The sequence below is a fragment of the Mus musculus genome, chromosome 13, assembly GCF_000001635.26.
Source record: "Mus musculus strain C57BL/6J chromosome 13, GRCm38.p6 C57BL/6J".
In the NCBI taxonomy this organism is placed as follows: Eukaryota; Metazoa; Chordata; class Mammalia; order Rodentia; family Muridae; genus Mus; species Mus musculus.
The window spans coordinates 21,742,512-21,761,241 of NC_000079.6; the positions used below are offsets into that span (position 1 = coordinate 21,742,512).

The window sequence follows — 18,730 nt, forward strand, 5'->3', positions numbered from 1 at the left end:
ATAATAACTAACCTCCAAATAATAACGGCCTACCTCAATTTACCCAACATGTAGATGACCAAAATTGGTCATTGGAAAGGATTATTGCTTAAACTCTTAATGAACCTATGTAGCTAGTGGCAGATAATGAGTGTTTAGTTGGATAACTAGACTTAATGGAAACACATGTAAACAGCTCTGTTTAACTCGTTATGCAATTTATGATTTGAATTTATGTTTGAACTTATTGTGAACTTTTGAGAAAAAGATTCTTGGAATACCATGTGACCATGTATCCTAAAAAAGCACAAGAGTTAGGAACTCTGACAGCAAGAGCAGAGCATGAGAGCAGAGAGAGCAGGCAGGGTTCTTCATACTATGAGACTACTCCTATGTACTTAGGAGCCATTTCTTTATGAGCTTTTTTACTAAAAGAAATAAAAAGGTAGAAGTTTTTTCCTTCTCTAAGCCATAAAGGTTGGAGCTTATTTTTCATCCAGGATGAGTGAGTTCTTTCTGCACTGGTGCTTGCTCAATGACACCTGTTCAGGGGGGGGTTTGTTCCATCCAATATATGTGTGTGTGTGTGTGTGTGTGTGTGTGTGTGTGTGTGTGTGTGTGTGTGTAAATATGTAAGTTGATGAGACAGATAGATGGTTGGGCCCAACAAAAAGGTGAATGTGTGTATGAATGCCTGTGTGTGTACATACTTGCTTGTATAAAAGTTTTTTTTCTGTGAGAGTGACAGGCTCAATAACAGTTCATTCCTTAAGGCCTCCCTCTCACTGGGCTAGCAAGAGGTAAGGCTCCTGGCAAGATAGAAAGGAGCCTAGCAATGAATCCTTAACTAACCCTTCCCTTCCCCCTCTTAAGCAACAGGAGTTAATAGTCAGAAGCATCAGTTTCTGGTCCCAGAATAACAAATAATCAAGGAGAGTAAATATTAGTAATACATAGCAACTTTTACTTTCGCAAAATCAAGTTTTGCCCCCAATGATGTTCCACCTTCTCAGCTGTTTTCCAGAGAGAACTAATGTGTTGGGGTCCAGCCTCCACATAGGATCTAGGAATCATTATGTCAAGGAACATCTAGCTTCACAGAATTCACCAGAGTAGAAAGAGAAGGAAATAGGAAAGCTAGATATAATGGAATAATTATGTACACCAAGGCCAACAGAAAGCAGTTATGTACAAATGAAATCTATACAGCCATTATCCAGGGCTAAGGTTAGGAAAAATGGGAACAACCTTTTTTTTTTTTTTTTTTTTTTAATTTTATAAAGAGCTGTTGCAGGCTACTGAGATGTCTTTGTCCTGGCCTACTGAAGGCAGCCCCTTATTTCAGATGGCAGGTCCCCTGGAGGGATGTGTCTCCTGCTTCTCAGGATCCCAAAAGCCATTCTCTTTCACAAGGAGCTGCCATAGGCTTCTGAGATGTTTCCATCCTGGCCTGCTGTGGGCAGTTCCTGTCATGGTATGCTATCCCTAGCACTAGTGTAGCAGGCTCCCAGCATAAGACAGAGAGTCAACTATTAGTAACATGAAGACTACTATTTTGTTTCTTTATGAGGTTTCTGGTAGACTCCAGATGGTCTTTTAAGTAAAGAATCTTATCTTTAGATAGGAGGTGTTACACTTCTTTGCTTTGTAGTATTATGTCTTATATGGACTTTCTGGTAGACTCCAGATAGTCTTTTAAGAACCATATCTTTAGATAGGAAGAGTTACATAGTCTTTGCTTTGTAGTATTATGTCTTACATGTCTTTCTCTTGTGTGGTTGCTATAGGTAATACATTCACCACTATATTGAATAAGAGGGGAGAATTGCCATTCTGACTTTAGAGGAAATACTCCAAGCTTGTCTTCATTTAATACAATGTTGGCTATAGGTTTGTTGTATTTAGCCTTTATTATTTCTAGTTATGTTCCATCTATTCCTAAAGTCTCCAACACTTTTATCACGAGGGCATGTTGAACTTTAACAAAGGGTTTTATAGAGTCAATTGAAATAATTATATGTTTTCTGTCCTTGAGTTTATTTCCATCTCTTTCTTAATATATCCTCAATATCCCATAAAGATTTATTATACAGTTGTGATGACTTTCCATTGAATTATTGAATAATTTTTATTTTGGATATCTAAATAAAAAAGCCAAGTTTACTATGTAAAATTTAATTTAAATATCGTTTGATAGCTATAGTTTTGATATCAGGAACTGACATAGGACAAGCTAATAACTACCAGGTGATCTCCCTGAGATGGTCTGCCTTGGATTATTAATCCATGACTGATTTGCTGATAGACAAGGCCCATTAGAAATTCATTTTACTAAAGGTTACTGCTACTAATATGCTTTTCCTGTTATTATTAAATATATGTAACAATCTCACTAGGTTTTAGTCCACCCTTTTGAGCAGATCTCTGTAGAACTATGAAGATGGACTATCATGTAGCGATTCTGTATAGACAAATAGATGACTTCTTAGTTCTTATGTTTTTGGTTGTGAGCCATCTCTCCAGTCCAACTTCTTAAATTTTAATGATGATGCTATAAGAATTCCTAAAGCTATGTCAGTATTTATTAAGCTCTTTTTATAGTGGAAACTGATAATCAAAACTGCAATCTGTCAGTCTTCCATGTGTCACCAGTTAATTGCTTCTGAGATATTACTCAGAGCACATTCCAAAAGATTGAAAAAACTATTAACCAAAGGTCTTAAAAGGGGAACTAATGATTTATAATAGGTGCTGGGACAGAAGATAAAATATTGACTGGGCTTATCTATACAAAACATCACTAATAACTTAGTTATGTTTTTTAACTCTCGATGAACCTGTGGAGCTGTGACAAGTGATGACAGTTTAGCCAGATAATTACTCCTAATGGATATTCATGTAAACATTCTCTGTTGCAAACTTCTTTCTCAATTTATGATTGAAATTTATGCATAAACTTGTGATGAACTTTTTACCATCTGATCATGCATTCTGAAAGATATATAAATGCTGAAGACAAAGGGAAGAGACAAAACTGAGCTGAGGAGAAGAACTTTTTAGACAGAATGCTTTTTAGACAGATCTGAACAGCATTTTCTAGAACAGAACAGGATAATTTTTTAGTCAGGACACGAGAGCTTTTAGACAGAACTAAACTCAAGAAGAACTTAGAAGTAAAGGCGCAGCATTGGGAGAAAAGGCATTGCGAGTAAGCACATTATTGTGACCTCAGAGCAGGAGGGGAGAGCAAGATTAGAAGGGGAATGCAGAACAGAACCTTAGGAACTATCAGGTAGCAGAAGAAACTAAAAGAGCAATATGCGGAATTCAGAGGGAAAAAGTAAAAGAGAAGAAAGTGCAGAGAAAGCAGGAGAAGGCAGGCTTCTCCTTATCATGGGAGAGACCAGCCCTTTCTTTTCTTAACAACAAGGCAGACGTAGACTTACTAAAGAGAACAATGCTGTCTTCTTACAGACCTGAGCTTAGTTCATTTAGCAATAAAAGGGAAGAAGCTTTTTCTTTCTCTATGCAATAAAGACTGAAGCTCATTTTCCATCCAGAAAGAGTGAATCTTTTCTGCACTGGCACTTGGTCTTTTGCTCCAAATGGATATAAGTATGGATGCGTGTGTGTGTGTGTGTGTGTGTGTGTGTGTGTGTGTGTGTGTGTGTATGTGTGTGTGTGTGTGGTGTGGTGTGTGGTGTGTGTGTGTGGTGTGGTGTGTGTGTGTGTGTGTGTGTGTCTGTTTGTGTGTGTGTGTGGTGTGTGTGTGTGTGTGTGTGTGTGTGTGTGTGTGTGTGTATAAGTATATAAGTATGAGAATGTGTACAAGCTGGGCCTAACTGGTTTAAATGGCAATATATAAATATGCATGTGTTAATCTGTATATGAATTTATGTGAGTTTATACATATTTGCTCATGTAAAAGTTTTTCCTTCTGTGAGCCTGATTCTCTTCTCCTGGTTCAGAAGATTATTCCTCCAAACGTCCCTCTAGCCTGACAAGCAAGAGGCATCTGTTCAAAAGGGAACAGGCTCTAGCAAGTAATCCTTTTCTTAATACATTGCTGTTTTAAAGTAAGGTGCTACATCCCAGAGACTGAAGTTGCTGGTCTCAAAGGGACTCGGGCAGGTCTGGTACAGTAGCAAAGTGACTTAGACTTAGATAAGTAAATATTGTTATTATTATACAGCAACCCTAAGTATCTCATAAGACCAGTTCTTAACCCAATATCTTGTAAAAGTAAATTCAACCCCTGCCAACACTCTTCCCCCTCCACTGCCTCAAGAAGAAACACAAGAAAGAAGATCCTCCAGGGCTGGCCCCCACTGTTACTTAGGGATACATGACTAAACTCTTTATTGTTAATATTTTTCCAGTTAAAGGATACATTTTGAGAAAGAAAGCATTAAAGTGTTGGTTATAATGGATCTTTTTGAAGTTTACCAAGTTAAGCACAGGCCACATATTGTTTCCTTAGTTTATAGAAAACAATTTGGGAATAGTCATATACAATTGTGAAAACTACTATTATACATTGTTTATAGAAAATTGAGAAAACTGTACACCCCTTGTTAACAAATAGAATTTCATCAATATGAAGGTTTACCAACTATTTCAAAATATGTTTTAAGATAAAACATTTTATATTCCTTATTACAAAAGTGAAACACAAAAATGCCAACAGACTGGTTTTGTCCTTATGTATGTTATGATTATTTGACTGCAGTCATAGCCAACTCGTCTGGGGATGTACTAGAAGCCTCTTTGATTTTAACACTATCCATAATTTTGATCCTGTAATATCTAGTACACAACATTACCCTTCCTCATATTGATGTAATTTCTTGCAAGGCATATTCTATTTTGTCAAAAACAAACAGTTCTTCCTTTCCATACACTTGTCAAAGAACCATGACACAAAGTTCAGACTGACAACCAGTTTTTCCAGAGGCATCAGAACTTGAATGCAGCAGCATGACGATGCGGCCAAAGACTTCAGACAGTAGGTAGGTTACAGGGTAGGAGAGGTACAGATGCTGAGGGTAGGCCCAGGTTTTGGAAGAGTTCCAATGAGCTGTCTGTCTCTGAAGGTCATGCACAACAAAGATCTGCAATGCCAGAGACCTGGGACTGAAACAAACAGGCTGAGGGTCTGATACTCGAAACACTCGAGTTCATCCTGAGGGAGGCAATGCCTAAGAAAGACACTTGCCACACAGCCCCTGGACTGGTTTTAGATTTTCTATGCCGTAACCAAAGCCCAGTTTTTCATTCAAGATAACACAGCAACAATTATTTTGGACTGAATGTGCCAAATCCACTGTGCTCTTCTATCCACAGATGTGTTGTTATCTGGCACACTCTGTTGCTTTTGCAAACTATCTTCTGAAACTTTACAAAAATATTCGATTACACATCTAACAATATTAGCACAAATACTTAAGTATAATAGCTTTGTAGAAAATGGGATTCATATTTTCATCCCTGTTCATAAAACAACACAAAAGAGTGAGCAGATTTTCTACAAAATATTCTATTAAGTTCCATTTCACAAGTATAAAGTTATTTTAAAATTTTTTATTTTTTTATATTTTAAAAAAAGTATGTTCTTTTATGTTCTTTAACTTTAACTTTTGATAACTTTATCATTGAAATACAGCAGAAGTAAACATTAGATTTTTTATACCATATCATTAAGCATCTTTTCCAGAGGTGAACCATACTTAGAGAAATTCATGGTCTTGTTATCCTTGCATTATAAATGTAACTTTCTGGTATATTTGAAATTACAGACATGATAGGTAAAACAAGATCCTAAAGTGTGTTTGATATAGATATGGAGCAAACTGTGCTGTTGTGTTAATGCACATAAAGGGATAAAGATCCAAGAGACTGATGGTATATGTGATGTACTATTTAAACATAAAATACCTGAATGCTAAAATTCATGATATCCTAAATATATTTCGTATATGAAATGCCTAAGTCCAGCCATTTAATGGTGCTATTCATTCTAGAACTAGGCGCATTTAGTTGCAAAACTACCAATAAAACGTCAGAGTATTCAAGGAGTTTAGGTTGAGCCACGACAGTCCAGGCCAATTTTTCTGCTTACTGGAGTCATTGGTCCAGCTACTTTCCACTTTGTCCAAACTGGGACACTTGTCTTCATAACCAATGAAGAAGCCTGATGCAGCAGTAAGAAAAATAAGCCAGAGATGTTATATGTTGTAATTCTGGCACTCCAAAGATTAAATCAGAAAACTAAGTCAGGAATTCAAGGCCAGCTGGGGGTATCTCAAAAAGATAAAGAAAACAAAAACAAAAAACAAAACAAAAAATTAATAAATAAAATCTTGCTCCACTTCTTTTTCTTTGCAGTAGGATTTGCATTTAAATTGATTCAAATTTTGTATTATTTATTTAAGAAAAAGAGTGATGTGGACATCGATGATGTAGAAGTCAGATGAGGGAATCAGATATTCTTTAGTTGGAGTTAGTGAGTTATGAGTTGCTCATAGTGGGTACCAGGAAGTGAACTCTTATCCTAAAGAATATCAATTGCTCTTAACCTTTGAGCCACTACTCCAGCCATAATAAATTTAATAAACTATATTTGCATATAAATTTTATCCAAGTTGCTGTACACCATTGAAGTGCTTGCTTTGTGGTGCATTTGGGTGGTTATATATTGTTATGGAGAATAAGATATCCCTCAGTGGTTGAGCTGTTTTGTTGGTGCTTAATTGTGCTTTCATTTTCATGTAAAAGAGAAAGGATACTGGTTGCAGTGTCCTGTTAGGACACTGTGTTGTATTTATTAGCCTTAGGCTACTAAACATTCAGAAGCTAAATAAGAAAACTTAAGCTACAAATATAAAATTAGAAGTCATTAAGGAACAGATACTATTTAATGACCCAGTGGATGGGATCTCCAAAGGAGTGTGGAAAGAAATAGTTTGTGACTTAAAAGTTCTACAGGCAAATGATGTGTTAGAACTCACCAAATGCGGACAATGAAAAGACATTGTCAAACATTGGGGTTTCAATGTTGCCTGAAAGACCAGCAACCCACAGGAAGTTCTAATAAGTCATAGTTTGGGCAAAACCACTCAGCGACTCTGAAATCAGAGTTGCTGGGAGGGAAAAACAATCAGCTCTGAAGCATGATCTGGGAGCAATACTGGCTACTTCTGAGGCAGAGGCAGAAAGATCACAGGTTTGAGGCCAGCAATGGCAAACAGAAGGTTATGGGATGCTGGTAATGTTGTATCTACAGAATGAATTCAATCTCCAGCACTACTCCTAAAACTCAAAAGCCCCCCCCCCCCCTCTATGGCATATCTGTACTAGAGAGCTAGAGAACCAGCTGGTGTGTGTGTGTGTGTGTGTGTGTGTGATGTAATACTGTCAATTATACCGATAAGTGAGATCACAGAAAAGATCATGTCTTAAGCACAAAGCCAGGAAAATGGCATTTACTAATTGACGTGTTAAAACTCTCTGATACACCAATTAGTTCACTTTACACAAAAATGTGAAAGCTGACCATTACAAAGTAGGTCACCCATGTCAGAGACATTACTTGTATTCTTGGTCATGAGGACTTTCTAACCCTTCTGACATGAGTACAGCGCTTCAAAGAATTAAGTGGGTGGCCCTGAAAAGGGCCTTTTGTAGCAGAAATAAAAGACAAAGACTTAGCCTCCGAATCCGTAGAGGGTGCGGCCCTGGCGCTTGAGCGCGTAGACCACGTCCATGGCGGTGACGGTCTTGCGCTTGGCGTGCTCCGTGTAGGTGACGGCGTCGCGGATCACGTTCTCCAGGAACACCTTCAGCACACCGCGGGTCTCCTCGTAGATGAGGCCGGAGATGCGCTTCACTCCCCCGCGCCGGGCCAGGCGGCGGATGGCGGGCTTGGTGATGCCCTGGATGTTATCGCGCAGCACTTTGCGGTGGCGCTTGGCGCCACCTTTACCGAGCCCTTTCCCGCCCTTACCTCTGCCAGACATGACTGCACTCAGGACAGCTCAGAACAGAGATGCTGACAGGGAGCCTGAGCGCCGCCTTTTTATACTGCGGCGGGCGGACCGAAATGAGAACCTGCAGGGAAGAGGCGGGAAGTTGCGCCCGCAGCTGTGGGGGAGGGGAAGACTTACCAAAAAGAAAAAGGGCGCCTTTTGTTTCCCTGTCCGAGCTTTCTGAGGGAACTAGCTCCTCACGCCCTTTTAAGAGTTTGGAGAATCGAGCGCACAATCAGTACACTGACTGTACAAAATACAGAAAGCCAAGCGGCCCCTTAACAACCCGTAACCCCGTCCAGAGAGGACACTGCAGGCGGCTGCTAAGGCGCTTTGGTGCTCAGTACACACTTTCCAACGTGCAAACCGTGCTCTGAATTACCTTGTGTTCCTTCTCTATTGTAACCACATTTCAAATGTTTTTTGTTTTTGGTTTTTTGGGTTTTTTTAGTTCAAACTTACAAAAAGCCTCATAATACCTGTATTATTCTCTTGAGAACTTTTCATAAAAGCACCAATCGGTATTACTCATCTGCATCGCTTGGTGAATCATTTTAAGTTTAAAGTCATTTTTCACCGTTAAGTGAATTTTTCATCACTATACTTACGGTCACTTCTGATATTTCTATTGTGACCATATTAAATTTAAGCTTATCTATATTGACATTTCATCGCTCTTATTGCCAACCTCATTTCTCAAAGATTTTTTTTATTTAATTGACTTTCACTAATATTTTCAAGAAAATATCCAAGTGGGTTTGTGAAGTCTGAACAAAATATTTGAAGACAGGGGTTCATCTGTGACTACTATGCTCTGTACTAATACTCTCTGTACAGTACAAGTATAATGAAAAACACTTTTTTTTAATCTCCTGAAACTTTTCCCCCACATCTACTAAATTAGGATCTGTCAAGAAAATTGATGGAAAAACTATATTTACAAAAACTGGTTGATTGACAGGAACTACATATATGAGAGGTATGAAAACAGTGAAATTGGAGTGTCACAGGTTCTAATGCTGGTTGTCTTCTTGGTCACACTTTATGCTCTGAATGTGGTCCTCTATGTCTAACAGTTTGTGACTAATAGATAAAAACCTCATTTGTAACCTCAACATAGCAGATCAGTAGTTTCCACCAATCCAAAAGGCAAGAAAGTCATCAGATAGTATCTGGGATCTGTAGAAAAGTTTCTCCCACATTGCTGCACATCTCTCCAATATGTTTAAACCTATCTTTACTTTGTTTTATAACTTCATAAGACTCCTTCCATGTTGGAACATGAAATTTGGAGAAACCTCTAGTATACACTGTTTCTTATTCCCTTTCAGGTGAGAGGTGAGTGGATTTTTTGGTTTTGTTTTTCTATCTGTCTCTGTGTGTGTGTGTGTGTGTGTGTGTGTGTGTGTGTGTGTGTGTGTGTGTGTGTGTTTCAACTATGCAGGGATGATGACGCAAGTCAAAGTCAGAAAGGTGGGAAAGGATAAACCATGAAGAGTATTAGGGCTGTACCAGAGAGCTGTGAAGAGGCACAGTTAAGAGCCTGTCATCTCCGCTCAGTAGAGAAAACAAGGACTACACTGAAGACTGGCTTCAGTGCCTGTGAATCCTGAAAGAAAGCCAATGGCTATTTTAGGAACCCAGATAAAATGATGAGTTTGGCTTGAACCCGTATGCTGGGACTTTTCTCCAGGTGTTCTGGAGGTGCTCCCATGTCTCTGCTTTCTATGAGGAAGTCTCATGAGAAAAAGACAATTAACAATAAAAAGTGACAAAGGAAGGGTTTCTTATTCCTCTGTTTCAAATTTGTCATTTGAATACTGTGGAACTTGAAGATTTGACTATAGGACACCAAGCAGGCTGGGAGGTCCAACAGGATGTATAAGGTTTTTGATTGTTGGTGGATCCTGGCTTCCATCAAGCTCCACATGTCCAAGAATGATGTGTGTTTGGTTCAGTCCGTGTGTGTAAGTGGAGTTTGGCACAGGATATAACAGGCAGTGGGTACTCGACCTGTGAGATGACAGGGAGACTGAGACCTGCAATTCTAGCTTCTCTCTGCCGCAACCCTAAACCTGATGTTAGCTAGGAATTAAACTAGAGAACTCTTACAGGATCAGCAATCATCCTTGACCACTTGGCCACTCCTCCAGCCCCCTAAATGACTTTTTCATGGTAACTGCTGTCCATATATACTCCAAATTGTTTTCAGATAACATAACTCTAGTAATAGATTTACTACATCAATCTTCAACCTTCCTTTCTAGAGTTCCTTTTCTGCTAATTTCTTCTACTGACTCAGAATAAATAGAAATATACTGAATTGTATATCTTCGGCATTTCTTCGGCAAGTCTGTTGGCAGCAGAGGGTTTTTTTGTTTGTTTGTTTTTAACATTTTCTTTAACCTCAGCCTCCTTAAAAGTTTGTGCAACCACGGTAACCTTTATCTTGCATGTAAGTTATAAGGTGTTTACAAAAAAAAAAAATCTTCTGCAATGTAACAGAAAAGGTTGAAAGGGGGTATAAAGCTGAACAGATTCCCAAATTTTATAAAAACGACAGACGTCATCCTGTAAATGCTGAGGGAACTAAGTAGTCCCTAAGCTGTAACTTGCTCTTCCTCCTAGAATGCACTACAGGAAGATACAAGCAAACTTCGTGGCCTGAAACATTAAAACGTAGTAATAGCTACTAGTATTTATAGGTCAGTAAATTAAATTTCACACTGGCTTGTATAAATAGGTTGGATGCAACAATTCTAAAGGCATTAATAAAACTAGGGTTAGGTTCACATTATCTCAGTGTTGCACTCATTAGCCCAATAATGATCCAAAGTAGCACAACTCCTCCAAGTGTTTTTGTAGGTGGCTCTGAAAAGAGCCTTTGGTGGTTGGAAAGGGTTGCTTTCTATCAAGGGCCTCACTTCCCCTTGGCCTTGTGGTGGGTCTCGGTCTTCTTGGGCAGCAGCACGGCCTGGATGTTGGGCAGGACGCCGCCCTGCGCGATGGTCACGCGGCCCAGCAGCTTGTTGAGCTCCTCGTCGTTGCGGATGGCCAGCTGCAGGTGGCGCGGGATAATGCGCGTCTTCTTGTTGTCGCGGGCCGCGTTGCCCGCCAGCTCCAGGATCTCGGCCGTCAGGTACTCTAGCACGGCTGCCAGGTACACCGGGGCGCCGGCGCCCACGCGCTCCGAGTAGTTGCCTTTGCGGAGCAGCCGGTGCACGCGGCCCACGGGGAACTGCAGGCCGGCCCGGGAGGAGCGGGTCTTGGCCTTGGCGCGAGCCTTGCCACCCTGCTTGCCTCTTCCTGACATGGTAGAACCTAGAATATAAGCCTGCTCAGTAAGTGGTTTGAAGGCAAAGCTGACAGTATTTATAGTCAATGCAGGGCATGAAAAAGTAGGAATTTCATTGGTTACATAGAAGCATTGCACCTAGACCAATAACAGAGTTGCATTGAAAAGCCCTTGCTATGATTGGGTATTTGGTGGATGACGACTGCTAATTCGCGATAGCTATAGCCACAAGTTTGTTTAAAAGGCAGCCTGTGCAGACACACTTTACATTTCTTTTCTTTCTGTATCTTTAGGCTTTTGGTCAGTTCCTACCATGCCTGAACCCGCTAAGTCCGCTCCCGCCCCGAAGAAGGGGTCCAAGAAGGCCGTCACCAAGGCCCAGAAGAAGGACGGCAAGAAGCGCAAGCGCAGCCGCAAGGAGAGCTACTCGGTGTACGTGTACAAGGTGCTGAAGCAAGTGCACCCCGACACCGGCATCTCCTCCAAGGCCATGGGCATCATGAACTCGTTCGTGAACGACATCTTCGAGCGCATCGCGAGCGAGGCGTCCCGCCTGGCGCATTACAACAAGCGCTCGACCATCACATCCCGGGAGATCCAGACGGCCGTGCGCCTGCTGCTGCCCGGGGAGCTGGCCAAGCACGCCGTGTCGGAGGGCACCAAGGCTGTCACCAAGTACACCAGCTCCAAGTGAGTTCCTTTAACTCACACTCCTAACCCAAAGGCTCTTTTCAGAGCCACCCACACTTTCAACTAAAAAAGGCTGTTGCCCTGTATTCACTTTGGGGTTCCTCTAACTCACTCCTGAAACAAAGGCTCTTTTTAGAGCCACTCACTTTATTGGAAGGATGTGCACTTTGTGAGATAATTGCTTAGAAATCTAAAGACTTATGGAAGGTGTCAATTCCAGAGGTTCATGACTAGAAAGTTCCCTTCCACACTATAAACTTAACTGGTCTTAACCTATACATATAGCACCTATTCCTACCCTCTTGAATACAGTGTTGTAAGCCGTCTTTCTTTTTTCCCTCCTCTTTGCATTAATTTAACAGAAGTAAAACATACACTCATCTTGTCCTTATCAGTTAGTGGCTTCATTAGCCAATTACTGTGCTGCGCGGGCAATTTCAAATTTAAGCGCCAGAGATAGTGGCGTTTGTTTCTCCACCATTCTTGGGGTGCTTCCCTTATCCACTGTTTCTGATGCTTGGAACAAATTTAAAAGGAAAAGTCAGGCCTTTGCCTGCTGTTTCCTTATTCTCACCTTAATGGGATTTTCAGTTTAAATATTGCAATAGATTAGTTGAAACATTTTTAAATCTTTCTGGAATCTACACGAAATCGCTCCAGTTCTTTTGGTGGTACATTTTTATATGATTAGTGTATTCTAGTGACTCCCAGCTCATAAGCAACAGTTTTGAATTTTTTGTTTGTTTGTTTAGGGGACATGGCATTCTTTCAGACAAACTAGTAGAAATAGATACATGTTTCTTCATTTTTTTAAATGAATTAATCGAGATAAATTAACAATACATGTCATATACAGAAGAAAACAGCTGAAATAAATTTCAGGCATGTTTTAGGAGGTTCACATACAATAGCACTTCATAAAATCAAAACCAAATTAGTTTTGAAGTTCATATAAAAGTGTGTGATTACCAACTAATAATATTGATAAGTGAAAATAAAAAATATTACACAGAGACTATTTGAGCGATAAAGGTCGGCTCAGATGTCTGGGAAGCACAGAGCCTCTGAAAACTTTTTGGGAACAGAAATTTGCTCTTGCATGTTTGACATAATTTGCTTTACATTTCGGTGTGTGTTTCCTATGTCATCTTGGTTGTCACATACTATATATATGATAGTATAGATACAATAGAGAGGGAAAGAACCTGTGTAAAAATTCTAAACTTCATTACATTTTTCATAAAGAAAAATTTATGAAAACCTTGTTTCTCTAAGTATTTGTATTTTCTTTTACTATGAAGAGGGATAGAGGCCAATAACAAGGCTCATGGGTTTAGATTTGGGCTAAAATTATGTGTGAAAGATCAGGGCTAAGAAGAGGAAAGGACTCATCTTATGTGGGAAGCAGAGTACAAAGGCTTTATTCTTAACCATAAACTGTTACAGCTCTGGTTACAAACTAAACAGTGTATAATGCACCAAACTATAATGTTTGGATTTTTTTTTCGTACTATACAAAGAATACTTTTTTTTTGTCAAGGAAATACTTACTGGAGTGTGAAGGCAGTAGGCTGCCATAATTATGCAAACATCCTCTTGTTTTCAAGGGATGGCTAGCAAGTGTATTGTCTTGGCCTGACATCTTTCACCAAATTTTCATTTCCCCTTTTCTGTTTAACCATATTTTGTAATATAATATTGAATATGGATGATCAATATTGAATTACTGTTTTGATGGTAAGAGAGGTTTGTTTTGTTTTGTTTTGTTTTGTCAGACTAAGAAGCAAATAATCGGTACAAACACCCCAGGATAGGAAGAGCTTACAATCTTAAATTGATGAAATGGGTTTAATTGACCCAAGGCACCAATAATTTATTAGGTGGGTATTTATACCTACCAATGATTTATCACCAGATAGTTCATACAATGGTTGTACAAATATGTAATATGATACTATAATTTAATATTTCCTATTTCAGACTATAAAATGTTAAACGTTTTCTAACCTTATCTCAAGGGAATACGGTCTCATTCCAATGGACAGGAGAAACAGATTTGAGCCACAGTCCAATCACATCTTAATGACAATTGCCTTTGTAAACTAAAAATTTGGTCACCTAACATTATCACAGCTAACTCTAAGTCAGTGATTTCATTGTACATATACTATCTCTATGTCTTTGCATGTTTCAGAAGTTTTCTGAGTCAGAATGAAGTCTTAGAATATAGTGTACTTTTTGAATGCTTTGATGTAGGGCTATGACAGCAGGGGCAGCAGTGGTGGTGATGGCAGTTATTCCTGACACGATGACAATCATCAGCCCTTTTCTTCATTTGATCCAATATATGATAAAGCGCAGGCATGAAAGGAGATCCATCTGTACATGCATCCAAGCACCAACCGAAGCTCAAAGTACATAAATTCTCTGGGAGCTCAAATTAAAAGTAGTTCTAGCATTTAAACAAGTTTATAAAGAACAACTGAAACAAGACATATTTTTCAAACTGATTTCATGTAGATCTCGAGTCATGAACAAACAAGGAAGAGAAACACATGCCATGGTAAGATATATTCTTTTAAAAAAAGAAAACATAGTCTCATGGTTAATAGTATTCTTCCACATATTTATTTCTAGGCCCAAAAGTTGTACAATGCCAATAATAATTTCTAAAGATATTCTTGAGTAGCTCCTCCCTCCATATGAGCAGAGGGAGAGGACATCCCACCCACATGTCATGTTAACCCCTCAAACCCATTACTATGGATGGATGGTGTTGCTGTTATTATTATAGAGCTATCTTAATTCTTTGCCTTCCTGTTTGGTGTTAGCAAAACCTACAGGGCTACAGTCTATGATACTGCCATAAGAACTTGCACCTCTAGTCCTCTACTTTGTTACCAATGTATCCATTCCGGTAACTCTGAGACAGACAACAGGAGTGTGGCAAGAAGAAACAGGTGGAATAAAAGGTAGTAATGGTTCCTTTAAACCCTTCAGCAACTAAAATGAACAGCTTCTTCCTTTCAGGTTTTGTTCCTTTTCAAATAATAAGTAACATTTTCTAGATATCTTTTTCTTTTTCTTTTTTTTTTTTTTCTTTTCTTTTCTTTTTTGAGACAGTGTTTCTCTGTATAGCCCTGGCTGTCCTGGAACTCACTCTGTAGACCTTGTCTGGCCTTGAACTCAGAAATTTGTCTGCCTCCAAAGTGCTGGGATCAAAGGTGTGCGCCACCACTGCCCAGTTTAGATATATTTTTCAAACAAGGAACCTCATGTCCAGTACAAATATAAACTATTTCCAGCCCTATTTCATATGATGAATTCAAATGTAAATCCTCTTCACTTGGGAAATAAGGAACCTCTCCTGTCAGGGTCCTAGAATCCAAAAGAGGCGTTAGCTTGGGTGGCCTTCCTGGAGGCCTTGCCCAGCACGGAGAGGGGAGCTTTATTTCATTCAAGATTATAAACCATCTTTTCTCCTGCACTGGCTAATTTTTTCAACTGCCCCCAGGTAGGGAACATACTATCCACAATGGAAGGTAATGGGATTAGCCATGTGTTGAGAAGGCAAGTCAGGGACAAACCGGTCACATGTGGATTTCTCAGTGTCATCTGCTTTTCTGGAAAACAATGATCACCTGAATCTGTAGAAACATACACATACCCTTCCCCATTTTTATAACAATTATTTTTTTTTCCATTCTAAGAGTCTTCCTCATTATACCAAGGAGGTTGTAATATATTCCCCTCAACACTTTCTCCAGTGACAGCCAAGTTTAGTGAGCATAAGGTCATCATTTTTACAATTCAAAAGTTTTAAAATAAATACTGAATCTAATATGATGTTTCTAGCATTCAGGGCCATCCTTTGTCTTCTGTTTAACATCTCCTTTAATATTCTGTAGGTGTTTCAATGCTGGCCTGTTCTTGAGAATCCTAAGGAATACTCATAATATGCTTAATATTCCAATGTTGTAAAAATTCTTTAAGGTTCTGTGAAATATAAACTCGTAACATTCACATTCACCATTTTATTTTGTTAAGGAATACTCACAACATTAACAGCTTCTTTTAAGTGTAATATAACTGATAAAGCCTGTTCATTACTTAGCGCAGTGGTCCATTGAAATGCGGAAAATGTATCTATAGAATTATGTAAATACTGCAACTTCAAAAAATTTAATGTAGATTACGTCCAGTTGCTATATCTCATTTGCTATATTACCTCTGGGACTTTTACCAGAAGGCAATCAAGGCCTATGGAATGTTTGACAAGTTTCCCAATTTAAAGTTAATACTTTTACCATTCCTTGAGTTTCAGGAAAATTTCTTTGTAAAGCTCCCCAGTTAGCATGTGCAGGTTCTTGAAACTTAGTGGCTTCAAGAAGAAAAGTACAAGAATATAATTGATATATATTGATTAAATAATCTGAGAATTGATTAGCATTGACCAAAGAGCCAAGGAGATTGTTGTATGCTCTGATATGCATAATAAACTATGGGTTAGTGTGACACATTACTAGTTGTTATAACTGTGAAAATAAATGTTTCTATTTCATCATGGTAAAGAAAAGGAGTGCAACATGTTGGACAATGTATGCTGCATACTGTGAGGCTGTAATAATGTTTAAGGATAGGGAAACAATCTGACAAGACTATAATAATAGCAGGAAACTTGGCCTATTGCACAAATAAGTATGGGCTTTGTTATACTTTAGAAATATCTTTTTTATAAGAATATACAGCTGGGCAGTGTTGTCACACGCCTTTAATCCCAGCACTTGGGAGACAGAGGCAGGTGGATTTCTGAGTTTGAGGCCAGCCTGGTCTACAGAGTGAGTTCCAGGATAGCCAGGGCTACACAGAGAAACCCTGTCTCGAAAAACAAAACAAAACAAAGAATATCCCATAATTCTAAATTATTAGCATCAGTATATACAGTATTTAAAGTATATACAGTGCTCAATCAAAAGGTTCGTGCTTAAAGATAGGACCAAAAATAACATATGTTAATTTTAAAAGCTAAATACACTTGTGTTTGAATATTGATTATTCCTGGATCTGGCATGGTCTTGGTGGGGACAGAATGACACAGTTCCTGCCCCAGGACAGGATCAGCAGGCATGGTCCTCCAAGAGTGTCTGTGGAAAGCCTTTTGGGCTGCCACTTGGCAGGAGTCTGACATTGGCCAAAGACAAGGAAATCGGCTTCCAGCAAGAATCTGGCCACAATAAGGAAATAAGCTCTGATAGGAACCTGACAAGCACAAGGAAGTAAGAATCTGTTTTTAGGGTAGAACAAAAAAGTAGGCTCAGATATCTGGAACATCTTTATAACAGCTATCAACAGAGTGATCGTGGGCTTTGTGTTTACTGTCTAACTTGTTCCTTAGCTATTGTCCTTGTTAGTTCCTTATTGTATTGCTCACCCTAAATACTTGCATGTAATTAAAATGGTATTAAAAAGCAGATTGGGAAAATTAAATTTGCCTTCAGTCTCAGAATTGACTGGAGTCATGCTTCTACAATGTTGTCTTTTTTCTTTTTAATCCACACTCACAGCGCTGGAGAACCTGTTGACTGACTGAGCTGGCTTGGTCAAGTGTAGATGGCTGGCTGTCTTGGACTTAAAACTCGTTCGTACAATAATTGTACATTATTATACACATATTTCCACATTCCTCCAAGCAAAGACCTCTCTGTTAACATTAATGAGTCCAGTAGGCAAAGTTGTGGCTAATGTCACAACTTACTTAGCAAAATGGTAAACACTGGGACCTTCAGGACAGCCCTGAAGGCTGTGGAAAAGAACTCTTAAAACATGAATTCAAAAACATAATTTCTCAACTATACAAAAATATAAGCATGCAATGTGGATTGTATGAGGAGCTTCACAGATCTAAAGGAACAAAGGCCACTTACTCTATGAGCCAGCTTATCAGGAAGATACAAAGGCAGACAGATTCCTAAATTCAAGGTCAGCCTAGGACACAACAAGGTTATGCCCAGGTGTGGTAGAAATGGTAATTTCAGGAAGAGGTCCCACCCATCTAGTTTAGCATCAGCGTTTAACAGAGGATTACAGATCCCTGAATTCTTTGGCAATATTACAAGAAAATGTGTGTTTGCTGTCTCCTAAGAGGCTGGGGTTGTGGGAGGTCAATTCTTAGGATAATCAAAAGGAAACCTGGAGTAAATGACTGCATTGAAATACTGGACTTGTGACCTGCAGGAGATGAACTATCCAAAGAAAGTTTTTAGAATAGCAAGAGAGAAAAGCACTTGTTCAACTGTGTCCAGTAGAATAAAAAGAAAGGACTGACTGGAGGTCTCCAGAGAGAAAGCTGATCAGAGAGAAAGAAAATAGAACAGAGAGGAATCAGGCTGGAAAGCTGTCTCCAGCAGAACATAGGTCGCTAGCTTGGACCAGTGACTTGACTTGGAGTCTCTTGTTTCGCTGCTCCCAAACACCGTCTCTCAGAACCCCTCTCCAAGCCAAGGTTGGTCCTTGTCAAATTATTAACATTTTATATAATTACTTAAAGCTATCTGCCAATTTTCAAAAGATCCTTTTGTTACCCTCATAGTCTAAAGAAGAGATGCAATAAAAATCAGAAGGTTTAATCGGCTTAATAAGTTAACTCTTTGTTATTAATTTTACAGACTTTTTTGTTTTGTTTTGGTTTGGGGTCTTTTGATTTTTTTCAAGACAGGGTTTCTTTGTATAGCCCTGGCTGTCC

At 39.1% G+C, this 18,730-nt stretch overlaps 3 protein-coding genes across 3 annotated transcripts; 1 reads left to right on the forward strand and 2 right to left on the reverse strand.

Annotated features, from left to right (window-relative positions):
- Nucleotides 1-7,633: 7,633 nt before the first annotated feature.
- Nucleotides 7,634-8,042, reverse strand: H4c12 (H4 clustered histone 12). Its single transcript, NM_178211.2, has one exon. The coding sequence runs from the start codon at nt 7,992-7,994 to the stop codon at nt 7,683-7,685; it is 312 nt and encodes a 103-aa protein (NP_835583.1). The 5' UTR covers nt 7,995-8,042; the 3' UTR covers nt 7,634-7,682.
- A 2,823-nt stretch (nt 8,043-10,865) lies between these two features.
- H2ac15 (H2A clustered histone 15) lies at nt 10,866-11,401 on the reverse strand. Its single transcript, NM_178183.2, has one exon. It carries the CDS (start codon nt 11,314-11,316, stop codon nt 10,924-10,926), a length of 393 nt encoding a protein of 130 aa, NP_835490.1. The 5' UTR covers nt 11,317-11,401; the 3' UTR covers nt 10,866-10,923.
- Nucleotides 11,402-11,564: 163 nt separating this feature from the next.
- Nucleotides 11,565-12,042, forward strand: H2bc15 (H2B clustered histone 15). The gene has a single exon (NM_178201.3). The coding sequence runs from the start codon at nt 11,612-11,614 to the stop codon at nt 11,990-11,992; it is 381 nt and encodes a 126-aa protein (NP_835508.1). The 5' UTR covers nt 11,565-11,611; the 3' UTR covers nt 11,993-12,042.
- Nucleotides 12,043-18,730: the final 6,688 nt, after the last annotated feature.